Below are 18,913 nucleotides of genomic sequence, written 5' to 3' on the forward strand. Positions count from 1 at the left end.
AATGCTAAAACTGACCTGCCCTTCTTATTCTCCAGGTCATTACGAGTTCATAGACACCAAACATGTATAGGTTCTTTTATATTTAAGTGGTGAAAAAAAATTCCAAAATTTGGTAAAAAAAAAACAACAAAAAAATAGTGCCATTTTCTAAGACCCGTAGCGTCTCCATTTTTCGTGATCTGGGGCTGGTTGATGGCTTATTTTTTGCGCACCGGGCAAACGTTTTTATTGATAACATTTGGGGAAGATCCGATGTTTTGATCGCCCGTTATTGCATTTTATTGCAATTTTGCGGTGACCAAAATACGTAATTCTGGCGTTTAGAATTTTTTTCTCGTTACACCGTTTACCGATCGGATTAATTCTTTTTTTATATTGATAGATGGGGCGATTCTGAATGCGGCGATACCAAATATGTGTATGTGGTTTTTTTTTTATATATATTTTATTTTGAATGGGGCGAAAGGGGGGTGATTTAAACTTTTATATTTTTTTATTTTTTTTTATATTTTTAAAAACTTTTTTTTTTACGTTTTGCATGCTTCTATAGTCTCCATAGGAGACTAGGAGCAGCAACTATCCGATCGCCTCTGCTACATACAGGGGACGAGCAGGTCCCCAGCATGCAGCAGAAATGGTCCTGTGCTATGAGCGTCGACCACTAGGTGGCGCTCACTCATAGCGACAAGATCATGACAACCACAGGCGTCTGCTGCAGACCCTGGGTTGTCATGCACGCCCATCGGCGACCCGCGATCACGTGACGGGGTCGCCGATGGGCGGGGCTTGTGACGCGCTACCCGGAAGCGCGCGTTAAATGCTGCTGTCGGAGATTGACAGCGGCATTTAACATGTTAACAGCCGCGGGTGGATCGCGATTCCACCCGCAGCTGTTGCGGGCACATGTCAGCTGTAAGAATCAGCTGACATGTGCTCCGTTCAGTGAGGGCTCAGCGCAGCAGCCCTCACTGAACCCGGGGCACGCAAATATGCGTACTAAGACGTCCCCGGTAAGTAAGGGGTTAAAAAGGATCTTTCATAAATGTTTCCTGTTGAACTGGACACATGATTTAATAATAGTGGTTGCAGAGCAGAATAATTTTTTTTTCTAATTTCGCCTCTCGTTGCAAAGTATTTTCCACCTAAAGCGCCAACACCCACCTGAACTTTAAAGTTATCTGAGTTTTCACTGGGGGCGTGTACTTCTTCCACCTGTATGATTTTGACCAATTAAGCAAGAGAAAGAAGAACACACCCCCTATTAGTGTGTGAGATACAAGTGCTTCTCACAAAATTAGAATATCATCAAAAAATTTATTTATTTCAGTTCTTCAATTCAAAAAGTGAAACTCATATATTATATAGAGTCATTACAAACAGAGTGATCTATTTCAAGTGTTTATTTCTGTTAATGTTGATGATTATGGCTTACAGCCAATGAAAACACAAAAGTCATTATCTCAGTAAATTAGAATAATTAACAAAAAACAACTGCAAAGGCTTCCGAAGCATTTAAAAAGTCTGTTTCTTAGGCTGTTTCAGTAGGCTCCACAATCATGGGGAAGACTGATGACTTGACAGATGTCCAGAAGGCAGTCATTGACACATTCCACAAGGTAGGGAACCCACAAAAGGTTGCTTGCTAAAGAAGCTGGCTGTTTCCATAGTGTTGTATCCAAGCATATTAATGGAAAGTTGAGTGGAAGGAAAAAGTGTGGTAGAAAAAGGGGCACAAGCAACCGGGATAACCGCAGCCTTGAAAGGATTGTTAAGAAAAGGCCATTTAAAAATTTGGGGGAGATTCACAAGGAGTGGACTGCTGCTGGAGTCATTGCTTCAAGAGCCACCACACACAGACATATCCGGGACATGGGCTACAAGTGTCGCATTACTTGTGTCAAGCCACTCACGACCAATAGACAACGCCAGAAGTGTCTTACCTGGGCCCAGGAGAAAAAGACCGGGACTGTTGTTCAGTGGTCCAAGGAGTTGTTTTCAGATAAAAGTAAATTTTGCATTTAATTTGGAAATCAAGGTCCCAGAGTCTGGAAGAAGAGTGGAGAGGCCACAACCCAAGCTGCTTGAGGTCTAGTGTGAAGTTTCCACAATCTGTGATGGTTTGGGGAGCCATGTCATCAGCTGGTGTAGGTCCACTGTAGCTTTTTTGGAGATGGAAATTTCATTCTCCAGCAGGACTTGGCACCTGTCCACACTGCCAAAAGTACCAATACCTGGTTTAAAACAACAGTATCACTGTGCTTGATTGGCCAGCAAACTTGCCTAGTATTGTCAAGAGGAAGATGAGAGACACCAGACCCAACAATGCAGACGAGCTAAAGGCTGCTATCAAAGCAACCTGGGCTTCCATAATACCTCAGCAGTATCACAGGCTGATCGCCTCCATGCCACGCTGCATTGATGCAGTAATTGATGCAAAAGGAGCCCCGACCAAGTATTCAGTGCATTTACTGAACATACATTTCAGTAGGCCAACATTTCAGATTTTAAAAACACTTTTCAAGCTGTTGTTATAAAGTATTCTAATTTACTGAGATGATGACTTTTGTGTTTTCATTGGCTGTAAGCCATAATCATCAACATTAACAGGAATAAACACTTGAAATAGATCACTCTGTTTGTAATGACTCTATATAATATATGAGTTTCACTTTTTGTATTGAAGAACTGAAACAAATTAACTTTTTGATAATATTCTAATTTTGTGAGAAGCACCTGTATATGCACACTTATGTCTATGTGCTGAAACAACTTGGAATAGTCCTGCAGTGAGAGCAGATCAGGCAGTCATTCCTGCTCACACAATCTGTTCTGGGCTCCTACTATGTGAGATATGATGTTCCCTGCTCTGATCTCACTGCGTAGTAAGTACAAGCTGAGTGTAGGAGTGGGGCAGTACAGCAGCGGTGACCATGCTATGAGAGGAGGAGAGCTGAAGAGTTTGTAATGTGACACAGCTAAACTTAGCTGTGCTGCTTCCCCTTCAATAACTGACTCATGCAGGAGGTTAGGTCTCTATCATTACATCACAGGCACTGAGAATCCTATTCTAAGCTATGGTGAGGGCGTGTTCTTTTTCTACTGTGTGGCTGCCTGCTTATGATTGGTCAGCATCATTCAGAGGGAAGTAATACATGTCCTCAGTGAAAACTCTGATAAATATTAGGTGCCAAATACTTTGATTGCCAATATTCTCTGCAACTGAGCGGCAAAATAAATTTTAAAAAACCCACAACGTTACATTCTGCTCTGTCTCCACTATTAGATTACGTGTCCAGCTCAACATGAATTTGATTGAAAGGTCCTCTAATACAATGCAAGTACAACATCCATCCGGAATTGATTGCTCAGCCGCCATGAAGATTTTCATTAAGTTTTCAGAGGTCTGAAGCTTTGTTTTGTCTCTAGTCACGTATTTCCAACAATATTGCATGTAAAGGAATAAAATGAAAACAATCTGGACACTTTGGCTGCCTTTTTCTGGGGATACAGAAGAGCTGGATGTTCACGTAATGCATGTATTATTTTCCTATTACGTGATGTCAACTCAATTTTGTAGTAATTACAAGGGTTGGCAGGTAGTTCTGGCAAGTGGAAAACTGGGGCAAAATGGTACATTTTATAGGAAGCAACATATATTTTAATCTCTTACTGGAGAAAAATAAAAATAAGGTTTCAAGCTCCTACATATGGCATTGTTGTAATATCCAATGTAAGGTAATTCATGAGATGGATAGTAGTCTATAGTTTTATTGTGATAGTTTATTTTGGACCAGAAATCATGATGTTTTGTGCAGGTATCCCAGCAGTGTTTAATGAATATGTATCATACCGAGGACTACTTGGTGTGACTGATGATTTCACTGCTTAGTGGCCACAGAAGTCCACAAAACCCTTCCAATATTCTCAGTTACGGCAGAGGTCACTAGTCTTGCACATCAAAGTAATCTATTACAGGTTCTTCTCGCATGGTCTTCTGTGGGCCACTGCTTCCTCCATTCCTGAAATAAAAATTTGCAAGCACATGGTCAACTCACATCCCACTGTAAGCAACACAGATCTATTTCCAATATGTCATTTGCTACAGTCATTGTACAGTCAGTCATTCTGCACAAAAGTTGATGTGAAGTACTTGTGAAGTGTAGTTTTTTCCTTTTTGTTTTAAATGACTTTAATAATACGGGTAGATAACCAACATGGTCTCACCTTTCACCCTGATGCCTGTAGTGGGCGATGGGAGGAGGGGGTCTTGCCTGGATTTCTCTTTCAATTACAGAAATAAGGGAAACACTTGGGCACATGGATTTGCCTCTGCAAAAGATTAATGACAAAAATGTATACATATTCAAGAATGACAGATTACACGTGTCAATATCTGGCTTTGAAAGAATTGGCTTTCCTTAAGCGAGTTATCCATTATTATTTTCTCACACTCATACTGGTCAATGGAAGTTCAACATGGCTCCTCATGGCAAAGAACTCTATAAGGATCTGAAAAAAGAATTGTTGCTCTACATAAAGATGGCCTAGGCTATAAGAAGATTGCCAGCACCCTGAAACTGAGCTGCAGCATGGTGGCCAAGACCACACTGCATCAAATTGGTCTGCATGGCTGTTGTCCCAGAAGGATGATGTACATGAAAGCCCGCAAACAGTTTGCTGAAGACAAACAGACTAAAGACATGGGTTACTGGAATCATGTCCTGTGGTCTGATGAGACCAAGATAAAGTTATTTGGTTCAGATGGTGCCAAGTGTGTGTGGCGGCAACCAGGTGAGGGGTACAAAGACAAGTGTGTGTTGCCTACAGTCAAGCATGATGGTGGGAGTGTCATGGTTTGGGGCTGCATGCGAGCTACCGGCTGTGGGGAGCGAGAGTTCACTGAGGGAACCATGAATGCCAACATGTACTGTGACATACTGAAGCAGAGCATGATCCCCTCCCTTCAGAAACTGGGACACAGGGCAGTATTCCAACGACCCCAAACACACCTCCAAGACGACCACTGCCTTGCTAAAGAAACTGAGGGTAAAGGTGCTGGACTGGCCAAGCATGTCTCCAGACATAAACCCTATTGAGCATCTGTGAGGCATCTTCAAACGGAAGGTGGAGGAGCACAAGGTCTCTAATATCCAGCAACCCCGTGATGTCATCATGGAAGAGGATTCCAGTGGCAACCTGTGAAGCTCTAGTGAACTCCATGCCCAGAGAGTTAAAGGGGTATTCCCATCTACAAGATCCTATCTCAATATGTAGTAAGTGTAATAATTAATATTAGCAAATACCTACAATTAGAAATGTAGTATAGTTTTTCTGATTAGCTATGTCTCTTTCCTTATGTGCAGGCATTGCAGTATCCATAGTTACAGCCACTGATATAGTGACCGTTAGCTAGTTGATAGTGGTCCTGGATACCCAAGGTCCTGCAATGCTTGCACATAAGGAAAGAGACATAGCGAATCAGAAAAACTATACTACATTTCTAATTGGAGGTATTTGCTAATATTATTATACCTACTACATTATTGTGATAGGATCTTGGAGATGGGAATACCCCTTTAAGGCAGTGCTTGAAAATAATGGTAGCCGCACAAAATATTGACACTACGGGCACAATTTGGCCATTTTCACACCAAATTTAACACCCCTGCTCCCCATTCACATGAGACCTTGTAACACTAATGAGTCACATGACACCGGGGAAGGAAAATGGATAATTGGGCACAATTTGGCCATTTTCACTTAGGGGTGTACTCACTTTTGTTGCCAGCGGTTTAGACATTAATGGCTGTGTGTTGAGTTATTTAGAGGGCACACCAAATTTACATTGCTATACAAGCTGTACACGGACTACATTATATTTTATCAAAGGGTCATATCTTCTGTGTTATCCCATAAATAGATATAATGCAAAGTGAACGAACAAAAGAAATCTAAATCAAATCAATATTTGGTGTGACCGCCCTTTGCCTTCATAGTAGCATCAATTCTTCGAGGTACATTTGCACAGTTTTTGAAGGAACTCAGCAGGGAGGTTGTTCAAAACATCTTGGAGAGTTAACCTTACTAACTAGATCTTCTGTGGATGTAGGCTTGTGTAAATCCTTCAGTCTCTTCATGTAATCCAAGAAAGACTCCATGTTGAGATCAGGCTATGTTGGGTCAGATCAACACTTCCAGGATGAGAATAGTTCTTAATGAAATTGTCTCTATGTTTGCAGACATAGGTGCGGGGACTGGAAGAAAAAATTGCGACATTAAAACTCATCAAGGAAAATGAAGACTTCCTGGACAGAACAGAAGCATCACTACTGGTCACGGAAAGTGAAGGAAGAGTCAGAGAACCTCCAGAGGCAGACAAGTGGAGGCAAGTGACCAAAAGAAGCAAGAAGACCATGGAGACACCACCAACCACACAACTGAGAAACAGATTCCAAGGACTTGTGGAGGACGAAGATGGCACACCTAAGGATGAGGAACTACCAGCAAGCAAAAAAGAAAAGAGCACCCAGAAACACCCAGAAGCGACAAGAAAAAGGACAGCCAAGAAGGGAAGAAGAGTGGTGGAGGTGGGAGACTCACTACTGAGAGCAACAGAAGCAGCTATCTGCAGACTGGACATAACCGCAAGAGAAGTATGCTGCCTCCCAGGGGCGAAGATCAAGGATGTTACCGATAGGATACCGAAGCTCATCAGTTCCAAGGATGTCCACCCATTTCTTCTGATACATGTTGGCACCAATGACACGGCAAAGAAGGACATACCGACAATCTGCAAGGACTTTGAAGCATTGGGGAAGAAAGTAAAAGAACTGGATGCGCAGGTAGTTTTTTCTTCTATCCTTCCAGTAGACGGGCATGGCGTCAGGAGATGGAACAGGATCCTTGATGTGAACAACTGGCTGAGACGATGGTGCAGACAACAAGGATTTGGATTCCTGGACTACGGTGTGAATTACCTCTATGACGGACTCCTTGCCAGAGACGGACTACACCTCAACAAACCCGGGAAACACACATTCGCCAGGAGACTCGCAACACTCATCAGGAGGGCGTTAAACTAGAAGAAGAAGGGATGGGAAGAAAAACGCCGAACACGAACATGCAACCAGAGAACATACTAATGAAAGATATGAAGTGCGACAAAGAAGGTCCAAGACAAGATACTTGGAAGGGAGGTAAGAAAATTTCTAATACAATCCACAGTAGGAAGATTGGAACAAAACAAAATCGTGTAAACTGCGTGCTAGCAAATGCCAGGAGCCTGACAAACAAGATGGATGAACTGGAAGCAGAAATATCTACAGGTAACTATGACATAGTGGGAATAACCGAGACATGGTTAGATGAAAGCTATGACTGGGCAGTTAACTTACAGGGTTACAGTCTGTTTAGAAGGGATCGAAGAATTCGGAAAGGGGGTGGAGTCTGTCTATATGTAAAGACGTGTCTAAAGCCTACAATACGGGAGGATGTATGGGAGGGAAATGAGGAGGTCGAGTCCTTATGGGTGGAGATACATGGGGCAAAAAACAATAATAAAATTATCATAGGAGTCTGCTATAAACCACCAAATATAGCAGAAGCCACGGAAAGTCTATTAATGAGACAAATAGACGAAGTAGCAAAAAATAACGAGGTGATTATTATGGGGGACTTCAACTACCCCGATATAGACTGGGAAATCGAAAGCTGTAGATCTCAGAAAGGAAACAGGTTTCTGTCAATTATCAAAGACAATTATTTGTCACAACTTGTGCAGGAACCAACTAGAGGGACGGCCCTTTTAGACTTAATATTAACTAACAGGCCAGACAGAATAACTGAGGTGCAGGTCGGGGGGCACCTGGGAAATAGTGACCACAACATTATACAATTCCACATGTGCTTCAGTAGGGTGCCCAGCAAGGGAGTCACAAAAACACTGAACTTCAGGAGGGCAAAGTTTGATCAGCTAAGAGATGCCCTTCACCTTATAGACTGGGATAGTATCTTTAGTAATAGGAGCACGGATAGAAAATGGGAAATTTTCAAAACAGTCCTACATAGTCACTGTAGAAGGTACATACCTTATGGGAATAAAAGGGCTAGGAATAGGAGGAAGCCAATGTGGCTAAATAAGGAAGTCAAGAGAGCAATGAAAAACAAAAAAAGGGCTTTCGGTAAACTTAAACAAGAAGGCAGCGAGGAAGCGCTAATATCTTATAGGGAAGAAAACAAAATCTGTAAGAAACAAATAAGAATAGCAAAAGAGGAGACAGAGAGACTAATTGCCAAGGAAAGTAAAATGAATCCCAAACTGTTCTTTAACTACCGTATATTCCGGCGTATAAGACGACCTGGTGTATAAGACGACCCCCCTACTTTCCTGTTAAAATATAGAGTTTAGGATATATTCACCGTATAAGACTACCCCTTTTCCAACGCATACCAAACACCGGTAAAAATAAAAAAAAAACAGATTTGAATTTAACATGGTCCTTTTTTTAATTTAAATTCTTATGACATGCAGGTATATAGCAGGAAAACTGTCACTCATAAACATATTAAAATAGGGGGGACCCCACGTCATTTTTTGGGGGGGTCCCCCATTCTAATAGCTAGTAAAGGCTAGGTATTCAGCTGGGGGCTGATATTAGTAGCCTGGGAAGCTCCGTGGGTATTACCCCCTTCCCAGACTTCAAACATCTGCCCCAGCCGTCTGCTTAACCTCCGCTAGAGACTATAATGATGGTGGATCCCACGCCAATTTTCTTTTTAAAAAATCCTTTATTTTAACACTAAATGACAATTGAGGGGTTAATAAAGATGCAGTCCCTAAATTATTATTAATTTTGTAATTAATTTTTCCCAAAAATGTTGACGTGGGCTTCGCCATATTTTTGTGTCCAGCCAGGTACAGCAGGCAGGAACGGGCTGCCCCCAACCACCAGCTGCCTATTTGTACCTGGCCGGACACAACAATATAGGGAAGCCCTTTTTTTTTTTAAATTATTTCATGAAATAATTAAAAAAAAAAAAGACGTGGGGCTTCGCCCTATTTTTGTGTCCAGCCAGGTACAACTAGGCAGCTGGGGGCTGGAATCTGCAGCGCAGGGAGGCCCAAGCTTTCTGGCCCCCGCCCGCTGCAAATTGCAGTCCGCAGCCACCCCGGAAAATGGCGCGTTCATAGAAGCGCCATCTTCTGGCGCTGTACCCAACTCATCCAGGGCCCTGGTGCGGTGGCTCACTGGGTAATAAAGGGGTTAAGGCCAGCTTGGCATTATCAGCTGGCCCTAAGCCCGAAATTCATGGGGTCACGCCAATATTAGACATGACCGCCATGAATTTCTAGTAAAGTAATTAAAAAAAACACAAACACCCAGAATAAAGTCCTTTAATTGAAATAAAGACACAATTTTTTAATGTTCTAAATTAAACCATACTTACCATCACGCCCATTCCAGCTGAAGCCAACGATCTCCTGCAATAAAAGTAAAATAATAAAGCAACCTCATCCTTACCTCTCCATGGTTCCCAGGACCGGTCCAGCTCTGCTACATTCACATGACAGGCTGCACCGCAGCAGAACGCTGCCGTTCAGCTTGCCATGCGGCAGACACTGAGAAGCGCAGGCATGCTTGTGCTCCTCAGTGTCTGACTGTGACGGCATCCAGATGAGCCGAGATCATGTCCAATGAACTCGGCTCACCTCATGCACGTCACTGACAGCGTGGGAAAATTCTCCTGCGCAGTAGAAGTTTCCCACGCTGTCAGTGACGGACGTCCAGGAGGTGAGCTGAGTTCATTGTCGGCTCATCTGGATGCCGTCACAGCCAGACACTGCAGAGCGCAAGCATGCCTGCGCTTCTCAGTGTCTGCGGGATGACAGGCTGGATGGCAGCGTTCTGCTGCGGTCCAGCCTGTCATGTGAATGTAGCAGAGCTGGACCGGTCCTGGGAACCATGGAGAGGTAAGGATGAGGTTGCTTTATTATTTTACTTTTATTGCAGGAGATCGTTGGCTTCAGCTGGAATGGGCATGATGGTAAGTATGGTTTAATTTAGAACAATAAAGAATTGTGTGTTTATTTCAATTAAAGGACTTTATTCTGGGTGTTTGTGTTTTTTTTAACTTTTACTATGGGGTTAGTAATGGGGGTGTCTTATAGACGCCTCTCCATTACTAACCTGGGCTTGATGTCAGCTGGCATTATAAGCTGACATCAACCCCAGCCCTATTACCCCCTGCCACCGCACCAGGGCAGCGTGGAAGAGCGAGGCTAAGTGCCAGAATTGGCGCATCCTATGGATGCGCCATTTCTGGGGCGGCTGACGGCTGGTGTTTCTAGCCTGGGAGGGGGCCAATATTCATGGCTCCCTTCCTGGGCTATTAATATCAGCCCCCAGCTGTCTGCCTAGCCTTTGCTAGCTATTAAATTAGGGGGGACCCCACGTCATTTTTTTGGGGGGGGTCCCCCATTTTAATAGCTAGTAAAGGCTAGGTATTCAGCTGGGGGCTGATATTAGTAGCCTGGGAAGCTCCGTGGGTATTACCCCCTTCCCAGGCTTCAAACATCTGCCCCAGCTGTCTGCTTAACCTCCGCTAGAGACTAAAATTAAGGGGAACCCCACGCCAATTTTTTTTTAAATAAATCCGTTATTTTAACACTAGATGACAAGTACAGTAACCAGCACTGTCACTGTACTTCTTATATATGTGACTGACATGTTTCTATCTATCTAATCTATGTGTGATGCTCTATCTTTCTGTTATAAATTGTCGGGTACAGATGCTGAAATGCCGGCCGGCTTTTTTAAAGAGACGGTGCATGAAAACACTAATATTTGTTTTAATAAATCCTTTACACTAAATGACAAGTACAGTAAGCAATACTGTCACTGTACTTCATATATATGTGACTGACATGTTTCTATCTATCTAATCTATGTGTGATGCTCTATTCTTTCTATTCTAAATTGTCGGGTGTCGGCTTATGCCGCTGCTGAATTGCCGGCTTTTCATATATTGTCACAGAAGCGATGCGAACTTCCCTGCTCCGGACACAGCGCACCGCTTCTGTGACAAGTGAAAGCTGTCGGCACAGAAGCCCTGCGCTGTGTCCGGAGCTGGGAATACGCAGCGATGTGTCAGTTTCAGCACAGAAGCGCTGACTGTCTGGACCTACCGCCGCCGTATTTTAACTCCCTCCACCTTATATTAACTCCGACATGGCAGGGATACGGCCACGGCAGCTTATTAACACCCCCAGAGTATCCCCGCATGTCAATTTCTGAAAGTTCAAAAGCATTACCGGCGTATAAGACGACCCCAGACTAGACAGAAGATTTTTCAGTCTTCAAAAGTCGTCTTATACGCCGGAATATACGGTATATAAACAGTAAAAGGATTAAAACTGATGGAGTTGGCCCATTGAAAAATAACCTGGGTAAAATCATAGAGGGCGATGAGGGTAAAGCAAACCTACTCAATAGCTTCTTCTCCACTGTTTTCACAAAAGAAAACAATTAATCGGAGGAAATGCAGAGTGATAAAGTAAACCCTCCGCTAAATATCACCCACCTAACCCAGGAGGAAGTTCAGAAACGCCTAAATAATATCAAAATAGACAAGTCACCAGGCCCAGATGGCATACACCCCCGGGTACTAAAAGAATTAAGTAATGTGATAGACAGACCGCTGTATCTTATATTCAAGCACTCTTTATGGACAGGGACTGTCCCACTAGACTGGCGCCAAGCAAATGTGGTACCAATATTCAAAAAGGGGTCTAAAAGTGACCCTGGGAACTATAGACCAGTCAGCTTAACATCTGTTGTGGGTAAATTGTTTGAAGGATTTCTTAGAGATGCTATTGTAGAATATCTTAATGATAATAACTGTCTAACTCCATATCAACATGGATTCATGAGGGATCGCACCTGCCAAACAAACCTGATCGCCTTCTACAAGGAGGTGAGCTCACAGCTGGACCGGGGAGAGTCAGTGGATGTTGTATACCTTGACTTCTCCAAAGCGTTTGATACCGTGCCACACAAAAGGTTGGTATATAAAATGAGAATGCTTGGTCTGGGGGATAATGTGTGCAAGTGGGTAAATAGCTGGCTGAGTGATAGAAAGCAGAGGGTGGTTATCAATGGTGTAAGCTCAGGGTGTGTCAGGGTTACTAGCGGGGTGCCTCAAGGGTCTGTCTTGGGCCCTATATTATTTAATATATTTATTAATGATCTAGTGGAAGGGTTGCATAGTAAAATAGCAATATTTGCAGATGATACTAAACTTTGTAAAGTAGTTAATACAGATGAGGATAGGGCACAGCTACAGGAGGATTTAGATAAATTGGGGAGTTGGGCCAAAAAATGGCAAATGGGGTTCAATGCCAATAAATGTAAGGTCATGCACATGGGAAAGAAAAACAGCAGTCACCCATACATATTAAATGGGAAACCGTTGGGGAAATCTGACATGGAGAAGGACCTGGGCGTCTTGGTTAATAGCAAATTAAATTGGAGTGCCCAGTGTCAGGCAGCAGCTGCGAAGGCAAATAGAGTTATGGCATGCATCAGAAGAGGAATAGGGGCATATGATGAGAACATTGTTCTTCCTCTGTATAAAGCGCTGGTAAGGCCGCACTTAGAATATTGTGCACAGTTCTGGGCTCCGGTGCTCAGGAAAGACATATTGGAGCTAGAGAGGGTACAAAGGAGGGCGACTAAGGTAATAAAGGGAATGGAGGGACTAGAATACCCAGAGAGGTTGTCAAAATTAGGCCCATTTACGTTGGAAAAGAGAAGGCTTAGGGGAGACCTCATAAACATGTATAAATACATCAGGGGGCAGTACAGAGATCTCTCCCATGACCTGTTTATACCAAGGATGGTGACAAAGACAAGGGGGCACACTATGCGTCTGGAGGAAAAGAGGTTCCTGCACCAGCATAGAAGGGGATTCTTTACGGTCAGAGCCGTGAGACTCTGGAACTCTCTGGGAGAGGAAGTGGTGATGTCCAACTCACTTAATGAGTTCAAGAGAGGCCTGGACGCCTTTCTTGTGAACAATAAAATTACATCTTATGCTTAGTGATAGTTAATTAATCCAGGGATTTAATCTGACTGCCAGATTGGTGTCGGGAAGTGAATTTTTCCTCAATGATGTAAATTGGCCTATACAGCATGTTTTTTTTTTTTGCCTTCCCCTGGATCAACGCTGCGGAATAGCTGCAGTGCACAAGAAATAGGCTTAACTGGATGGACACTTGTCTTTTTTCGGCCTTATAAACTATGTCTATGTAACTATGTAAGTCAAGTCCTGCTGTAGAACAATTTGAATACTTTGTAATAGAGGAGCGAAATTTGCGGCACTTAAAGCGTTAAAACAAAAACTTTATTCCAAAGACGGAAAAAAACAAAAACAAAGAGGAGAGGGGTAGTGGAATCCCATACAGACCACAGCGGTGTAACACCTAGTATACGCTTCTTCCTGTGCCAACAAGCGCATACTAGGCACGAAACCTCTGTATCAGGAAGAAGCACGTGCTAGGCATGAAACTGCTGTTGTGTGCATGGAAGTCTAATACCCCTTTCGTCCAAACATTGTTTTTATGCCTCTGGAATAAAGTTTGATACGTTTTGGTGAATGATGCAAATTTCTATTTACAAAGTATACATGGACTGTATCACCTTTTTCAATAGTTAAGCACCATTGAAGTGTATGGGAAACATGGTAATTGTTTGGAGTGCTAGCTCCATTTCTTAAATATTGGATAGAATAAGTTTGGAGCCAATCAGACGGCAGCCCCAAAGTTGCACAAAACCTCCACCATGATTCACTGTTACCTGCACACACTCATTGTACTGCTCTCCAGTCCTTTGGCGAATAAACTGACTTATTGTAGCAGCCAAATATTTCACAATTTGACTCATTAGTGCAAAACACCCGCAAGCAATTTTCTGTGCATAGCTTGAGTCGCTTGTCCTTATTTCCATGACGAAGGTATGTTTTTTTTGCCACAACTCTACCATGCAGACCACTTCTGGCCAGACTTCGCTGAATAGATTGGTGTAGCTGGGTCCCACTGGTTGTTCTCAGTTTTGAGCTGATGGCACTGCCTCCGATTTTGAAGGGAAATAAGCATGATGTGTCTTTCATCTGCTGCACCTAGTTTCCCTGGCTGAATCTATGGTTTTCAACTTTGACTATTATTTTGGGTATTTTCAAAAGAGCATAAAGAAGCACTCCTCCCATCAAAGTTTTTATGCTCTTAATATATTGCAATCACATTATATAGCACTGTGTACTTACAATTGCTCATTTGTCTTTCTACCCAGTTGATTCTTCTGTTTTCCATTAGGTCTATGACATCACGTGATTAAAAACTGACTAGCTGAATCCTCCTAAGCATTATGTAGAAACAGGAGGTCAGTTTTCCCTGCAAAAGTCCCTCGCAGGGGGAGGAACGGAGCTGCTGGGTCAAGAGTTGAAGAGAGGAATGATTTTTTGCAGGGAAAAGAGACTTCCTGTTTCTACATAGAGCAGAGAAAAGAGAAGAATTTGCTGAGTAGAAAGGCAAAACGAGCAATTGTAAGTGCACAGTGCCAAATAAAATGATGATTGCAATATATTAAGAGGATAAAAACTTTGATGAGAGGAATGCTTCTTTAACCAGCACATCATACAGCTCCAGTCTGCTTTGAAATCTTTTCCTTGGAGTGACCTTGCTGATGCAGTATAAAATCCCTTGTGTTTTGTTGCTGATGCTCAGTTCTGCCATAGTGTATGACCTGTGATCTGTATTCACCAATTTCACCTCTGTAGCAGATTTTGGCTGTTCCTCACCAAGTTTTAACCCTCCTACACAGCTGTTTCTGTTATAGTTAATGATCATCATCTCCATACGTAGGTTGAATCACAGTCAATATCACCTGTTTCATATAATTGGTTACACTTACAAAATCCATGACTTTCTGCAAGTGTACCTAGAATTAATGCTATTTTGAGGAGAAAGGGTTGTCACACCAACTATTGATGCAATTTAGATTTTTCTTTTGTTTATTCACTTTGTTAATTAATAAAAATAAACTATTAACACTTTTTTTTTTAAGCATTCTTACATTGCAGAAAACTTTCCCACACCTGCCTAAAACTTTTGCACGGTACTGTATATATTCGTACTAATCCATTTAAAAAATGTAACAATAATGTGAAAACGCACTCACTTGACAGCAGTGATGACAACATTTCGTTTGGGCTCGTTGTCGTAGCTCACACTTTCTACACTGTACACTTCAGCAAGGTCATGAATAACTTTTCGATGGTCTCTATTCATTGGTGGGAAACAATGGCTTTTTTTTGTTTGTTTTCCCTGAAAAAAATCATTACATAATAGAAGTGAGAACTCACACAGTTTACTGCACACGACAAAAAACATCAGTGTGTTACTTTATGACTGCCTGTATAAAAAGTGCCCTCTAAATCTGTCAGCAACATGGCCATATTTTTTAAGTCATAAGTGATTCTTGTAACATCTCCACCATAAAGGATTCAGTCTTCACAATAAAGAATCAAAAATGTATCTATAGGGGTCTAGAACACTTTTTTATCAACTACTAAATCAAACAAAATTCAGGAGAATCACAATTTAAATTGATTAAAGAAAAAACCTTTACATGGTGCAAAAAAAAAAAAAAAAAAAAACATTTTAAAATGATTGATAAAAGATAATATAAGGAACAGGTAGGTGATGGTGTTAAAGTGCAGGACTTAATACATTGCAATCAAGACTATGAAGATCCAGTGGAAGACTAGTATATGAATAGAAGCTATACACTATATGGAGATTGGTCTATGTTCCATGTGTCCTTCTAAGTTGCAGGTAATATCAATTGAACATGTATGAAATTGCTCATGTAAAACTCAGCCTACCTTATTGACTGCATCCACTAGAGCTTTCACCTCCTTCTCAATTTCAGAGACAAACTTTAAGTCTTTTCTGCGGTTCAAGCAGAAAAACAACATGAATATGCATCATCATTCAATGGCTACTTATCTATCATTCTTAATTTTTCTAAATTATTGACAGTTGCTTTATTTAGGTGATATAATAGTAGTAATTTTTGTAAACAGGGTCACTCATGACAGATCCATGTTAGACTGGCTATTTTAACATTCGTAAAAATCTCAGTGGTTCCTAAATACTTGTAAATGTGTAATTTGTTACAGCATGTTAGAAATATTCAGACTGTTCTGTGCAGGTCTTTAAATACTGCTGCTTTTTAATGCTAATTAATGTGAAGGCAACGAGTGCCATGTGATAGAAGAACAAACCTTGCATCATCTTTCAAGCTGTCACTGAACTTGAATCCAGAACGAGTATTAAAAGGATCCGAGTTCTCAGTAATGTTCAAAGCCTCTGCCAGACGTCTGTGAAGGATTTATAAAATTAGTGATCAACAACAAGAAAATCGGATTGTATTAACCTACAATTTGCCAGATCCTTGTCACCTGTCCCTGCTCCATAACCAACATAACGCAAATTTCTGCACTGACCATATTCTTCCTTCAGTGTCCCATCTATAATTGTCCCAGCCCGAAGGTTTACTCCCACATGCAGATAAACCCAGGGCCGCCATCAAGGCATTACTGCCCTTACTACTGTATGGGGCCCAGTGAATAGAAGGAAAAAGGGGGGCCCGCGGGCCCCGTGCCAGCCCGGGCTCCCCTTCTCTTTGTCTCTACTCACCGGGTCTCAGGGAGTCAGGGGCAACCGTTCAGATCTTAATGCACCCGGTGGCCGGAAATTAGCGCTATACCTTTAAACCGCCGCCGGGTGCATCATGGTCCTGACGCCAGTCCTGTGACACGCTGCTCGCTCACTTTCATTTTGGAGCAGAGCAGCAGTATGCCTCACGTGGATTGGGACTGCCTGGGACAGGCAGGTAGACTTCGCCGGCAGCAGTAGGATGTAGGCAGACTGTCTGTGTGTGTGCGTGTCAGTGAGGAGGCCACGGCGACAGCAGCGGGCAGTGTATGAGGACTGGGGGGTTTCTGGCCCTGTGAGGGGGCTATTTCTGGCCCTGTGAGGGGGCTATTTCTGGCCCTGTGAGGGGGCTATTTTTAGCCCTGTGAGGGGGCTATTTCTGCCAATTTTACCAGTATGCGGCCCCGAAATTCCTAGTGGCAGCTCTGGATAAGCCTACATGTCACCTAAAAGGAATATTTTTTTTTTTATTATTATTATTATTGAATTTTTTTTAGTGAGGGTTCATTACATGCATTTTTATAAAAAAAAATTCCATCTGCTATTTTTGTCTCCTTTTGATATATGTCAGGTTTTAAATAAAACAACTTTGTTTTGGAAATCTCCTGTTTACCCAGTTATGTAGATTTGATACATTTTACTTATAAAGTCATGTGCAGATGATTTTTTTTACGGCACTTCCATTGCAGGAATGCACCAAGAACCATATGTGCTTTTTTATCTGTGAATTTTCGGCATCTCACGCAAGTCTGCGGGAAAAATCTTTACTGCAAAAGAAAATGACATGCTGCATATTCAATTTACATAAATCTCATCCACTTTGCCAGAACTGTCATACTTTGCGTTTTTGGATCATGAAAGTATGAATTGTGAAAAGTAATATTATGGCTCTGAGAGTTGTTTGGCTGCAGTGGTGATGTCACATTGACATGGCTACAGCCAATCATTGAGCTCATTGGCTCTGAGCAGCAGCAAGGACACTGTGCTGGACTTGGGGAGGGTAAGTAAAGCACAGTTTGTTTGTTTTTCCCGCAAACAGTGCATATAGGGAAAGTTTTCAGAAAGGGTGCAATAATTTCTTTATGGAACTGTGACACCAATGGTTATTTGTACTTCGTAGCAAAATGTATACAATTGGCCATCCTAATACTAAACCTTGCACCCCGGCACAATGAAATTACTGTAATCCGTTGCCTGCGCTGGTATGCTGTCATACTGTGCATGAAATGGCAGGGTAAGGAGCCTACGGTTCGGAGGTGAACACAGATGAAGGCTTTAAATAGCTGAAGGCTGTTTGCCCAGGAGTCTGGGCCACCCAAAAGTCTCAGCCAGATCTGCAGGCACTTGAGCCAGGACAAGCCTTAAAGAGGATGCAAGCTGAGCAAGACACAGATGGTTGAGGCATCTCTATGATGTGAACCCCCACCAAACTATTGCTCATATACCAGCTTCCTGAGCTCTTGTGGGTGTGAGATTGAAAATTAGCAAGGTTACATGCAGGCAAAACTACATTTTTGCCTTTTAAATGATGGTAGACATCAATGCTTCAGGCCCACCATTTATTAGTAAACCATCATCTATGAATTTACTATTACTAAACCTCCATTTTCCATTGCATTTTCTCAATAGTTGGCATTTTTAGCTAGTTGCTTCCACTGATAATTTTCAATGACCTTGATTGATCAGAAGATGGTTTAGAACATGTTAAGCCCATATAAAACTCTACACATCCTCAGAGAGATGTCACCATGTGCCGACTTACCTGTTTCTTTCCATAGCCAAGCATTCTTCATCACACTGCAGCCTGTAATCAGAGCCAAACAAAGGCAACGTCAGTGGGGAGCGAGCTGAGAAGAGCGCGAGCTCAGAAGAGCGCTCATTTACAAGGCCAGGTAGCCAGCGTTCCTCTACACTGCTCATTGTACAGAACTCGCCTACTGCTTCTGACCTTTCACAATCAGCCGAAAAGTGTTCTCGCAGAATACATTCTAGTGGATTGCTGCGACAATCACAGAAAATTGGTATGTTAGGCGTTGAAAACAAAATTAAAGTGGCAGTCACCCACGCATATTGTTTTTGCAGAAAGCATAGGCAAATATGACATGGGAACTAGAACTGATACGTGCTGACCAATTTGTG

General features: G+C 42.3%; 1 protein-coding gene across 1 annotated transcript in view; it reads right to left on the reverse strand.

The window, feature by feature from the left end:
- Positions 1 to 3,760: 3,760 nt before the first annotated feature.
- The window catches only part of NFX1 (nuclear transcription factor, X-box binding 1), a 96,236-nt gene continuing 81,083 nt past the window's right edge, over positions 3,761 to 18,913 (reverse strand). The window contains exons 19-24 of the mRNA XM_073678597.1: positions 18,537 to 18,578; positions 16,342 to 16,437; positions 15,940 to 16,006; positions 15,234 to 15,379; positions 4,225 to 4,329; positions 3,761 to 4,019 (exon numbers count right to left, since the gene is read on the reverse strand). Of these exons, the coding sequence (XP_073534698.1) occupies positions 3,944 to 4,019; positions 4,225 to 4,329; positions 15,234 to 15,379; positions 15,940 to 16,006; positions 16,342 to 16,437; positions 18,537 to 18,578 (532 nt within the window). The 3' untranslated portion in view covers positions 3,761 to 3,943. The remainder of the gene's footprint in view (positions 4,020 to 4,224; positions 4,330 to 15,233; positions 15,380 to 15,939; positions 16,007 to 16,341; positions 16,438 to 18,536; positions 18,579 to 18,913) is intronic.

The sequence above is a fragment of the Phyllobates terribilis genome, unplaced genomic scaffold, assembly GCF_046119375.1.
Source record: "Phyllobates terribilis strain yellow unplaced genomic scaffold, ASM4611937v1 Scaffold_4__5_contigs__length_816908805, whole genome shotgun sequence".
Lineage (NCBI taxonomy): Eukaryota > Metazoa > Chordata > Amphibia > Anura > Dendrobatidae > Phyllobates > Phyllobates terribilis.